The following is a 13,452-nucleotide window of genomic DNA, read 5'->3' as shown; positions in this document are numbered from 1 at the left end:
GACCTTGTTTCACCCCTGGCCATCCTCGCTTGGATACCGAGATGCGTGTGTCCACAGAGCACTCTTCTATCATACTGTGGAGGTGGGGTGAGGGAGAGGGCCACTGGGTGAATCCAGATGCATTCTTTGGCTGATCTGTGCTGAATGGAACAGATAGAGAACATGGAGGACGGTCTGCATCCATTAGACATAGCTCCCGGTCACAGATGGATAACTCTCCCAGTCAGGGGAGCACCTGGTCAGCCGCCTCTGCTTACCTCTGCTCTAGTCTGCTCTAGTCTGCTTCTCTCTGCTCTAGTCTGTTCTAGTCTGTTCTAGTATGTTCTAGTCTGTTGTAGTCTAGTCTGTTCTGCTCTAGTCTGCTGCTGAAACGATTTTCTATATTTTTTTTCTGTATTCCAGTGTTCTTCCCTGAGAGTGTCTGAAATACTGGAGGTCACCCTCCAAGGCAAACATGTACACTCCAATTTAAGGTGATGGCTAGAAATATAAGGATGTTCTTGTAACAGGCAGACACACTCACTGACGATGGCTAATGATATAAATAGAACACAGTGACCTTGTAAACAGAAACACAAACACACAGCTTCCAATTAGCTGACACAAGCTTTTCTATTGTACCAAACCAACACAACAGCCCCAGCCCCTGCCCCAGCCCCAGCCCCAGCCCCAGCCCCAGCCCCAGCCCCAGCCTCAGCCCCAGCCCCAGCCTCAGCCTCAGCCCCAGCCCCAGCCCCAGCCCCAGCCCCAGCCCCAGCCCCAGCCCCAGCCCCTGCCCCAGCCCCAGCCCCAGCCCCAGCCCCAGCCCCAGCCCCAGCCTCAGCCCCAGCCCCAACCCCATCCACAGTCCCAGTCTGACTCCCAGGGTAATGTCACACTGTCACCTGTGCAGGGGCCGTTATTACACGGTTCCTCCTAATAGCCCTATAGATTAAACTCCAGATGAACAAAACACCAGCAGATTAAAAAAAGAAAGATAGGAAGGAGGAAGATAAAGTACCCTCAAATCGCCAGGCAATCACGCATAAATTACGGGGGGGATGTGCTTACCTATAAAAACCAACCCCCTTTTTAAACGATCGCTCACTCGGGCCTCTGCCATGCGAGTTGAGGGTGAAGTGGGGGGTGGAGGCGGGGCTGAAGTGGGGGGTGGAGGCGGGGCTGAAGGGGGGGTGGAGGCGGGGCTGAAGGGGGGGTGGAGGCGGGGCTGAAGGGGGGGTGGAGGCGGGGCTGAAGGGGGGGTGGAGGCGGGGCTGAAGGGGGGGTGGAGGCGGGGGTGAAGGGAAGAGAGGGTCGCGCTTGTCTACTCAATCACATCAGCGTCAAGGGTATTGCCCTGACACTTTCCCCACTCACTATACCCCCAGCCACACAAATCTCCTGACACGATGCCACACAGCCACCACCCACCCGCTGCTGCCTACCCATCAGCCCCGGCTTCAGCCAGGGCCCCCGGGGACCTCTCCCTGGCCCTGCCTGCGTGCTGAAAGTCGTGACAACAAATGATTATTCAGGAATTAGCCCGTCTGCGTCTGTGAGAGGGCGGATTGAGAGCTCAGACCCGAACACAGGAGCACATCATCAATACTACATTCCTCTGAGCATGAGCTGAAGGGCTCTCATTAAAATGCTTTTACATGTTCACCCCCCCCCCCCAAAAAAAAATGTAGATTGATCGACTTAAAGGCTACTTTTTTCTCGATCTTATTTCATCCGTCTGACCTGCACAGCATTTTAGCAGAATTGAAATGAAAAGTGAACCGTAAACACTGCTTGTGTGTCTGTGAGTGACCTCTGTGGAGTGCCCCAGGGTGTTCCCTGTGCTCTGCACGATGGCCAGTGATGTCCCTGTCTGATCCTGTCCACACGGCTTAGGGGCCTGTGGAGTAGTAGGGTCACATGACCTAGTGACCTGGTCATTAGTATGTCATAATATTACCTTATACGTTTCTATGGTGTGACCACTCATTGACACAAATGACCATGAATCTAATGTCTGAAAATATATGTTCATATATTATCTGTCCTCTACACCCCACCATCATACCCTACTTTCTTGTTTTAGCGTTACTTTCTCTGCCAGGGCTAGGGCTAGGGCTGGGACTGGGGCTAAGGCTGGGACTGGGGCAGGGGCTGAGGCTGGGGCTGAGGCAGGGGCTGAGGCTGGGGCTGAGGCTGGGGCTATAGGGCTGGGACTGAGGCAGGGGCTGAGGCTGGGGCTATAGGGCTGGGACTAAGACAGGGGCTGGGACTGAGGCGGGGACTGGGACTGGGGCGGGGGCAGGGTTTGAGGCTGAGGCTGGGGCTTAAGCGGGGGCTGAGGTGGGGGCTGAGGCTGGGACTGAGGCAGGGGCTGGGACTGAGGCAGGGGCTGGGACTGAGGCAGGGGCTGGGACTGAGGCAGGGGCGGGGGCTGAGGCAGGGGCTGGGACTTAAGCAGGGGCTGGGACTGAGGCAGGGGCTGGGACTGAGGCGGGGGCTGGGACTGAGGCGACCCCCCGAGCTGTTTCTGAGGGCCAATGTTGGCATCAGTCTCCCTCCACCAGGCACCAGCTCCTGCTTCATCGCTCCCCCATGTGTTCATCAGCTGAGCGTGGCAGGCTCCTGCAGTCCCCCCTCCCCAGACACCTCTCTGACCACTCATGGGCTGAATGTTACACTGCTGCTACCACAGCAGGGATGCAGAGAGCAAAACAAAACAACATTCAGGCCATTCACACATTCCCAGTTGAAACTTCGAGCACTGTGTGCTATCATACCGTGTAAAACATATATGTGTGACATGCACGCTTGAAGGCACGCATTCAAACACACTCACTGACACACACAAATACACACACATAGACAAACAGGTACACATGCACACACACACACACACCCTGGCTTGTGGGATTCTGTATACAAGGAGACCATGTGTGTCTCCTCTGAGACTCATTAAAGTGGAAAATGAGAAGAAAATCAGTGAATGGGCAAAATCTTTCACACACACTGGCTTATATTAGCTTGGCACTTTGTCACATTAATACGGTACACTATGGAGGAAAGTGAGAGAGGAAGGAACTCTTGGGTAGTCAAACGGGCCCATCCATGATGCATTGTTTTAAAAACTGCTCTCATAGCTTCCCAATTCTCTATTTTAGGCAATGGAGCAGGGGAGGGAAGGAGGGAGGGAGGGTCAAGAAGGGATTGAGCAGGGAGGAGAGAGGAGAGAGGAGAGAGAGATGGAGAAGGGGAGGAGGGAGAAATGGAGCGATTGGAGGTTTTACCACTAAAGAGTAGGGGGCACCAAAACAGTGAGACAGAGAGACGGAGGGAAGGGAAGGGGGGGGGGGGGGACAACAGCAGGACTACTGAGCCTGAGGGACAAACAAGGCTGAAAGATAAGAGCAGGGAGCACTCACAAACAAACACAAGACCAGATAAGGTAACACACACAAATGCACTCACAACTGCATTCACAGAGAACCCATCTGGTCCTGCCCTAACTGACAAGCATGAGTGTAAACGGTAGCCTGGGGGTCAGTCTTTAGCAGTGTGGCATAGCTAGACAAAGTGTGGCTAATGCATCAGGTCTGCCCTACCTGTGTAAATCTGTTCCCCTCTTTTTTTGATAACCATGTCCCAGTCTCCAATCAAACCCAGCCCGTCCAACACAATCATGCCAACACGGCTGAGTTTGGCGTAGCATTCTCCGTCTCTCTGGAGTCTCAAACTGGCGCCAACGTGATAAATCCTTCTCAGCTGTGCATGAAGTGTGGCATGATGAGGCAGCGACCTAGCGATCCCTAAGCTTGCCTCCAGGCTAGCAGAGCTGCTCTCTCCCACCACAGCACACCACGCAGGACAAAGGCACAGAGAGGACACACTAGCACAACCCCAAAACACGTTTCAATTCTTCCTTTTCTGTTACATTGTAATTATGTGACGCCATATTATATTTTATTATGAAACTCAAGTTTAAAATAATCTTAAAACCTGTTCTGGATCATTTCATGCCATGTGTTGTGGGGTTTTTGAGTCACAGATGAAGAGACGAAGAGGAGGGCTCAGGAGAGAGAACGCCATAACGTCAATATCAGATCCATCCAGAAGGGCTGAATCAATAAAAAACATGGAACTCATAAAGCCTTGTCTCACATACACAAACAAAGAGGTAAAGAGAGAGAGAAGTTAATAAAGGTTAAAATAAAGAGAGAGAGAGAGAGAGAGAGATCAAGAGGGCAATGTTTCAGTGAAGGTCTTGGGGAGGATGAAAGGGCAGTTTGTAAAGGGTGAGCTTGTTAGTTCAGCGGAGACTATATCGAAAAGTGACCCGGCACACACATAGACTGCATAAACACTCACACAAGCACGCAGCATCACACACACACACACACACTCATCAGATGTGCATGCATTGCTCTCAGAATGTTCCAGACCCCAACGACTTGGGGCCTGGTAACATCAATATCACACCAGAAGCTACCGTTCTGCCAGGTTCTCTCCTGCCAACCTTCCCCACAACCTCTCCCTTGTTTGCAAGGGTGGAATAAAGGATGGAGGCTTGAGAAGGGTGGAGGAAAAGAAAAACAAAAGCGATTGATATAAATGATCTGCCGGCTAAGAGAACCCCCTGGGCAGGGGCGGGCGAAGGTCCGTTCGATACCAATTGATCGTGGGAGGCCCAGGCATTCGTCTTAATTCAGACTAATTAGGGCGCTGGCTGACTAGGAGAGGGTTAGAGGGATGAGGTGTTAACCGGATGCGTGGGTGTGTGGTTGTGTGGTTGTGTGGGTGTGTGGGTGTGTGGGTGTGGGGTGTGTGGTTGTATGGGTGTGCATGTGGTTGATTGGAAGTAGTGGTGGTGGTGGGGAAGGGGAGGGGGGGAGAGAGGCAGAAAAGACCTCCCACATTACCAAAACAAGGCCCTGTGTTTACAGGGCGTGGAGCAAGCGGCGGATTAAGGAAATCAGTTTAGGAAACAACAACCGTCACCACATTAGTGTCGACGCCAAGATAATTCCCCCGCCTTCCCCGGTTGCCCAACAGGCAGGATGGATGCTAATCCTCCTCTCGCCCTTTTTGTTTTCATTTTTTTTTGTAACCCTTTTTATTTCTCTCTCCCTTATTTGTGTGAGTGCAGCTGATTTTCTTCAGCCAATTGACATGACTCATCCTCGCTGCAGCTGGAGTTTGGGGGCGGAGCACTCCACGGAGATTCATCATAGGATTTAATTGGCTGGGAAGAAAAGTTGGGTTTGTGCGGCCGAAACGATTGGAAAAAGCATGATTAATATGTGTTGTGATGGCTGACGCCATGTGAAAAACGAAGGGCCGGGAGACTCCTGTGTGGGGATGAGAGGAACAAAGCTGTGGACACTTCAGGCAAATTGCTAGGGTGCGCAGTCGTAGCAGTGGGAGAGGCAGAGGGGTGGGAGGGAGTTTAGAGGCAAAGCCTCTAAACTCTTAACTTTAAAAGAGCGCTGCTTGGAGCAGCAGGTGGGGGGGGGCTGAGTGGAGGGAGGGCTCAGATCTGAATCTGTCTGTCTCTGGGGGGGGCAGGCAGGAGGCAGGGGAGGTCTCATTGAGATGGAGGGGCAACAGCCGGCTTCGTCAGGAGATTACTATCTCGCAGCACATTCACTCTCACTCACTCACACACGCACACACACACGCACACACACACACACACACACACACACACACACACACACACACTGGAAACACTCCCAGACACCCACTTACTAGACTCTCTCACACACGGTCGAGTGAGAAACTGGGCCATACACAGTATCGGACATGCAGACAAAGGAGGGGAAATATCAGGGAGTAAAAGTGACAGACAGGCAGCGTATATCTCTATGTGACGAGAGTCCATTGTGGACAGACAACATCTCCAGACAGCCAGTAGTGACCTGTGACTCTGTCATTCACTCAAAGGCCAGGCTGAGATGCACAGAGGCATATCTCCCCCTCACGCTGGGATGCAAAGAGGCTATAACTACCCACCCTCCCCCTGGCCCCCACCGCCCACACACCTCACCCCTGTCACTCCTCCTGCTATGCCCAACTGCCAAGCCTTCCTCAGCCACCCCTACCCTCCCCCGGCTCTGAATGTGCTCCACCAAACCTACCGGTCCATTCTGCACAGCCTCACCCACACTATAAATACCACTGCGTCTCCGACCGCCATGTCGCTCAGCTCAGATCAAATTAGTCAATCCATGTGGACATGTGCCCTGAACTCTCCGCTCCTCAGGTCGAGTGTGAAGTATATGACTGCTGAGCTGTCGATAGCGGTCCTACTGACACCCGCTACGCCTGTCCTGAGGGGGACAATTAGGATGAGGTGGGAGAGTAAATGTAAGATGCTTCCCCTGATAAATGTTGTCATGGCTGCTTTTGGAACTAATAAGCAGTAATTGAGAAGACTGTGTCATCCCAGTCAATAATGGCACTCTCAAACAGCTACTGCTAAACAGAATTCGAAAGCCCTCACAGATTGAATAAGAGAGACATCAATGTCCCTCTTCATTAAGGTGAAAACACACACTCATCCACACACATTCCCTCTCCAACCAAACAAATCCAACCCCCCAAAAAACGACAAAAGGCCAATTTGTGTTAGGAAAATTCCACCTGGAGATAATGCAGCCACTGAAGTTCAAAACAGTGGTACCTCCACAGCCTGGCAAGTAAAACTATTTGGCTCTCTGAAGAGAGGTCAGGCACAGTGGTGGAGGCCGTCCACATCAATCAGCTCCAATCAAACACGAGGAGAGCACAGGTGGCATGAGACGGCGCTGCGCTGTCTGTGAGCGCCTGAGTGACGGCCACCAGTCGAGCAGGGCTGGCTGAGCCCAGGAGCAGACGTGACAACTCAGACCCCAAAACCTGCGCCCACGCCAACTCTCACACTGTGGAACCATGGGAAAATCCCAGATGCCCCTCCCTCTCCGACCTTGTTCCTCCGATGCTGTCAGACCGAAGGAGGGTAGGGGGTATAGACCAGAAGTTACGGACTTGTGCTGAATTTCAATGCCGAACCACCATGGTCATCTGCTGAGAGCTGGGTTTGAAGTCAAATAATGTTGACTACTGATTTGTCTAACCCTTTTTCGGATAGGTTATCTTGTTCGCAATCTCTCTTTCTTAAATGACATGAGGCAAAGAACCTTTTGGCAGAGACAGTCCCTGAGGCGAGCTTTCATTTGCAACCCATTTGGGTAAATATTTGAGCTTGCATGTAAACAACCACGTTGGCTGTGAGGAGTCAGCACGACCCTGTCAATCAGATAGGGCCTTTTCATGAGGAAATACTTTGCTGAGCACTGGAGACAGAGACATTTCATCACAAATCCCGACAAAACAACCCTTAAACCTCAGAGAATCACAACGACCTTTTAGCTTTCCTTCCCCTCTTTCTTTCAGAGCCGACACCCCCCCCCCCCCCATCTCTAATGCCCCACACCAAGCCAGGTCTTCAATTTAATTCCCCATCTGTGGCCCGCTTGAAATATTATCCCAGAAATGAGATCCGTGACCCTGAATACAGAGTGAGGAAACAGCCGGAAGAGAGGCACAGGGACCTGGCCTGATCCCTGGCCTGGAAGCACGGCCTGGCACTGGGACCAGTTCTGGAATCCCTCCTAAAGTGGTAGAGCTAAATATTTGCCCTCCTCCACTTGGCTGTCTAGACGTGTTCAGCCACCTCGTCCACCAAGATGGGCAGGAGCTGGCACAGAGAGCCAGGCAGGCTGCCAGACCAATGCCCAAAAAGTTTCTCCTCACAGTAGGAGGTCATGAAAGTTCACTAACCTGGAAAGAATAGCTTTTGCATTTTGAAAACCTCCGGGCCACAGTTAGGGGAGTCAAACGCACCAAACGGGAGAAAAAAAAACGCTGTCAACTGGTCTTTGTGCTTCCCGGTGATTTAGAGAAAGGAAACCTCAGAACTCGAACAGTGGTCTCCCCGGACGACGCTGGGTTTCACTGCATATTCATTACCTCTTTCCATGCTCATGTGGTGGTGTTTTTGTGGTTCTGTCTAAAGAGCTGGCAGGAGGGAGCCACAGCCATGTCTCTCCGGGGGAGAACTCCGCCACCAGTTTTAACCTCACATCCTCCGTGCCAACAACCAAGAACGGCCCTCATCACCAATCCACCCTCAGCTCTGTTCCGGTGAACTGTTCTCCGCCCAACAGTCACCGTAGCAACCTGAAGGCCACCGAGCCGCAGGACGGACGACAGGCAGCTCCCAACACCCCGGAGTGTGATGTCACAGACGGCTCCTTGCTTAGTCCTGTCCAACGCCTATTCCAATGTCTTGTTTTTTGCATGTTACATTAAGCACTGCAAGAGTGCGCGCGTGTGTGTGTGTGTGTGCGGGGGGCTTGCCTATTTTTTGTGTTGTTTTAAATATTGTAAATTGACTGGTGGTTCTTCCAGGGGTTGGTGTGTGCTGTCACATTGACGCTGGAGCACAGGAGATGTTGACAGAGAGGACATTGCACATTGCGACCGTAGGGCTTCTTTTTAAGCCGAAAACAGGAGTGTGTGCGTGTGTGTGCTTACATGTGTGTGTGTGTGCTTACATGTGTGTGTGTGTGCGTGTGTGTGTGTGTGGGGAGGGATGCCTGTGGAGCAGAGCATGTGGGCACCCACCCACTCAGTGGCCTGGCGGCCCTCTCGTCACTTTGCATCAATCCGCAGCCTCGGCGATAAAAATAGGACAGCCGTCCTACAGCAATACGCAACTGTGAGAGAGGAGGCAGCGTTCTGGGGCTCCCCTGGGTCTGGACTTCTCTACTTGAGACATGACTGAAGCTGTGGCAGTCTATCGTCATGCCAATCTGACACTGACACCCAGTGCTCTTCCCCCCTCTCTGTCTCTGTCCTGTCCTACTTAACCTTCCCTCTCCTCCTGCTCTTCAGAGGCCAGGGACACACGCAACTGTACAACACCGCTAAAGCCACAGCAGGAAACACAGAGTGTACAGAGTGTACACAGTTAAAAACTGTGTTTTTTGTGTTAAAACTGTGTTTTTACCTACCTGTAAAAACCATGCTCAGTTTGTTGTTAAACATGGTACACTTGGTTCTTGTATGTTGTACCTCAGCTAGCTCTATGTGTCAGGGTTTATTTCAAAATAACATCTTATGTCAATCTAATTACTTATCTCAATATATTAAATAATCTAAATGCAAAGACTTATCTCAAATTAATGAGTTGTTATCTCAATTTAATGACTTATTATCACAATAAAATAAATTATAACTATGAATTACACATATATTAATTCAGTTATGATCATATAATGTATTAAATAAATGTTAAGATAACAAATGTATCTCTATCTATAGCAACAAATAACTCAATACGAGACTTAGGACCTCAATATTATGACTCAGTATCATGGCGTATCTCAAAATAATGACTTAGGATCTCAATATGACTTAGTATCTCAATACGACTTATTATTTTATTGTAATATTTCTAATAATACAATATGACTTATCTCAGTGTTATAACATATGGGCTCTGGACTCGTCGGTGACGGAGCAGTACACCAAAATATAGCTTACCGGTTACACACGGCAACTTCCCTATGGCATCAGAGGGGCTTCACACTTCATTACTGCGGTGCCAGCGATGTGTGAAGCCATTACACAGGAGCAGGGAGAGAGAGGAGAAGTGATACCCCAAACATACTGAGTGCTCTCTCATTGCAGGAGGCCAGTCAGTCGGAAATCCAGCTCCTTTATTATTCAACCAGATGAGAAAAAGGACCATATCTACCACATATAAACGCTTATTTCAGCATTCAGACTCGTGAAATAAACACATCTAAGTATTTGTTATGAGAACAAAGTTACTAAGACTGTGGTTCCGGTTATAAACTCATAGTGAGCTTATCTCAAGTTAAAGTTGTGTCTTCTGACCCCACCAAGTGGTACCGAATGGGATAGAATATAGGATATGACGTCTGCAATGAAAGATGATCATTAAGTGGAGGTTTGTATTCTGCATGAATTCAGATCCCCAAAATTCGACCCAAAAAACTTTGACCCCAGGAAATGCACCCCTTGCTAACTCTGACTAGGAAAGTGCCATATGCATGAAACTTACTCTGGTTACTCATACCACTCCCCTCAATGTACAGTAAGAATCGTGCAAGAATCAATACATGCATTAAACCTACTCTGGTATGGAAGCAAATCAGTGACATAATGTTTTGTGGCATGATTTTAAAAGGTGTGACAGTAAATACTTAAAATTGACATTTAAACACCACCGAATTTGTTGGTTTTGAATTTACCTTTTAAAATTTGAAATATGAATTAATTTTTTCTGTATATGCTGGGATATGCAAAACAGAAATTACAACACTTTTGCCGTTGCTAATTTCTTCATTAAGAAATCCGAGCTTTAGCACTATTAAAAGACTTCACGTGGGCTTTATTTTTGTTTACAATTCATAGTATAAATATATACTGAATATATTCTGATGCAAAGACACAATTTAGAGAAGAGTTCCAGTAAAGGATCAATGTTTTCATAAATTGCTGAGTCCTGGAAGTCTGGCTCCCTCGTGCGGCAAGCAACTGTCGCTGAATTGTGCAGTATGTGGAAATGCAACGGCCCTTCACGCAACACATACAAAGTGTGTTTTATTTCATACTTCTAACATTATTTTTGCGTTAATTGAGAAGTCTTCAACGGAATTCGGGATACATAAAAAAAATGTGCAACCAGCTGGCACAAAATAAGTGACGATAACAGAGCCTGTTTATTATACATTCTCTGACGATAACTAGGAAGTGTAGCAGGCAATGTTCGCGACAGTCTCGTGGTGTCTTTAGGACCCAACAGGGCCATCATGGCTGCGCCCGTGACAGACGCCGGGGAGTTTGAAAGCTGGCTAAATGATCGACTAGATTCGTTGGAGGTGGATCGCGAGGTGTATGGAGCGTATATTTTAGGGGTCTTGCAAGAAGATGAAACTGATGAGGAGAAGGGAGATGCATTACAAGGAATCCTATCTGCGTTTTTGGTGAATACGCTATCGGCATGGCACCATGCTCACTCGATCTCTCACCACCATAACATGTTGGCTAAAATGAGTTAGCCAGTAACTTACTGTTACGAACACGTGTAAAGTTATCTAAATAACTTCGTTATACAGCGTCTTTGTAGCTACTACAATCTATTCATGTTAATGACACCGTATAAAACTAAACTTAGCGCTCCTCTGGGAAGCTGACTGCTAGCTTCTCCAGTCTATAGTCTGCGTTCTGTTAGTACACTTTCTAATTTTAGACAGTAGTCAGTACTAGACGAATGTTTCTGCTCAGTCATTACAGACACGCAAACTAGGAATTGTTCTCTTGGGGATATAATTTCTGTTGTTTAAAAAAAGTTTCAAATAAGGTTGGTTGTCTCTCATCCACAGGACGAGGATTCACTAGATAACGTCTGTGGAGAGATCATTAGACAGTGGACCGAGAGCTGTGCCCGATCTACCTCCAAAAGCAATGTAGATGGTATGATGCTGTATAAAAGAAACTGTTTCATTGTTTTTAAAGAACACCTTTGGAATGCATCACTTATTAGCTATAGTAAATGTAATCAAGAAGATAAATACACAAAGTACATACATACAGTTCAGCTCTTTCAGGCCTTCCCCACCACTAATTCTGAATCTGAATTTGTAGTTGAGGTACAGGCCATCGCCAGCATGATAGAGAAACAGGCCCAGATTGTTGTGAAACAGAAGGAGGTGTCTGAGGAGTCCAAGAAGAGGAAGGAGGCCCTATTGGCTCAATATGCCAATATTACAGACAACGAAGAATATCCTTTGTTTGGTTAATCTGTTTTAATTGATAACATTACATTTGGTATGCGGAATGTCTTATTCTCGACTGATACATTACTTGTGGCACACTGACAATGCTGTGCCAGCCTATTAATCAAAGGCTGTTGTTTTAACCTTACTTACAGGTATTTTACAGTTAACTCAACATCTTGTTGTGTAATCTTCTTGAGAACCAGTGTCAATTTCCTTAACAAGACCACTGAAGCTGAAGAAGAGGAAACAGGTGGAGCTTGTGTACCAAGTGGTGATAAATGTATCCTTTCCCATTCCTTCTTTGTACTCTGACTCATCAGAATGTGAGTTCCGACTCATGTCCTTCGTAATTGTGTATCCTACCTGGAAACTAGAATATGGCTGAACGTAGCTGAATAGAAAAAGTGTGTCATGGTTCCTGTTCGTTGTCGGACGTGTGGCGGGGTTTAGACGCGAGTCTCCTTGACCGAGAACCTCAGCCCTGTTCAAGAACACCAACGTGGAGGAGGTCCTGAACCGGAAGAAGCAGCAGCGCGACCAGGCAAGAGACGACTCCCAGAAGAAGAAGGAACAGGACAAGATGCAGCGAGAGAAGGAAAAGCTGTCCAAGCAGGAAAGGAAAGACAAGGAAAAGAAACGAACGCAGAAAGGGGAACGAAAAAGATAAATCTTGAGAGTGACAGGGTTTTGTAAGCGGACTAGCCCATCGTTAACGCATCTGAACGTGACTTCCTGTTGAGCTTCGATGATTTAACTTTTCGTTCTTTGTTAAATTTTCATACACTGCTATACGTCTAAGATTCTACCAAATGTTCTCTAAAGTATTTAGAGATATTTAAAGTGTTTAGAAGGCAGATAATTTGCAGCTCGTTTTCCACATGAACTGGGTCAATAAATTAACTCAACTCTAGTTGAAGAAACAACTGATGTTTGATCATGGACTCCACAAACATGTTACCTGTCTCTCTTAAAATGAGCTAACTTGATGCAGATTTTTCTTTAAACGGTTTAAGTTTCTACTTATGAAGAATGAGTACACCTTCTATAAGAAATATCTAGCAACTATTTACATTGAGTAAATACACCACTTGTTTGTTTCTTGCTCATGCCTAAGATGCTGTTGTGTGCAATGTGCCACTTTTGAAAATGCCTTATGTCTACTTTTAAGTATAGAGGCTAACACAACTATTATTTAGCTGCAACACCAAGGGATAATTTCAATTCAGTTAACACTCATTTATGGAGGTTTTAACAAATTGTTTCTTCTTTACCTCAATACCTGTATTATATTCACTGAACAAGCAAAGATCTGCAAACAGCCTTTTAACAAAAGTTCAAATTTATTGAAAGATACGTTTTTGTCTGTTTTTTCTTAGTATATGTGATGAAATAACTTCATACAGAAAATCTTTGTGAAACATTCATTTTGAACTTGAACAGGAATTTAAGGGATGTGAACATGTTGCTTGTTCTCATACTTTATTGTTTGAGGGTAAATTAAAAAATGCACCAACTATTTCAGGTTATCAGGACACACAAATTTTCAAAAGTTGTCGACTGATTAGTATGTGAACATGGAAAATATATGGAAAAGTGTATTCCATTACCAAGCTCACTTAACAAG

General features: G+C 47.4%; 1 protein-coding gene across 1 annotated transcript; it reads left to right on the top strand.

Moving 5' to 3' along the window:
* The first annotated feature begins 10,812 nt into the window (after positions 1 to 10,812).
* On the top strand, positions 10,813 to 13,177 carry ccdc43 (coiled-coil domain containing 43). The gene is made up of 5 exons (XM_047037831.1): positions 10,813 to 11,033; positions 11,433 to 11,523; positions 11,695 to 11,830; positions 12,056 to 12,108; positions 12,308 to 13,177. Exons 1-5 carry the CDS (start codon positions 10,860 to 10,862, stop codon positions 12,493 to 12,495), a joined length of 642 nt encoding a protein of 213 aa, XP_046893787.1. The 5' UTR covers positions 10,813 to 10,859; the 3' UTR covers positions 12,496 to 13,177.
* Positions 13,178 to 13,452: the final 275 nt, after the last annotated feature.

The sequence above is a fragment of the Hypomesus transpacificus genome, chromosome 17 (assembly GCF_021917145.1).
Source record: "Hypomesus transpacificus isolate Combined female chromosome 17, fHypTra1, whole genome shotgun sequence".
Taxonomy (NCBI): Eukaryota; Metazoa; Chordata; class Actinopteri; order Osmeriformes; family Osmeridae; genus Hypomesus; species Hypomesus transpacificus.
The sequence above is the reverse complement of the archived record's forward strand: the minus strand, read 5'-3'. Positions and strand labels throughout refer to the sequence as shown.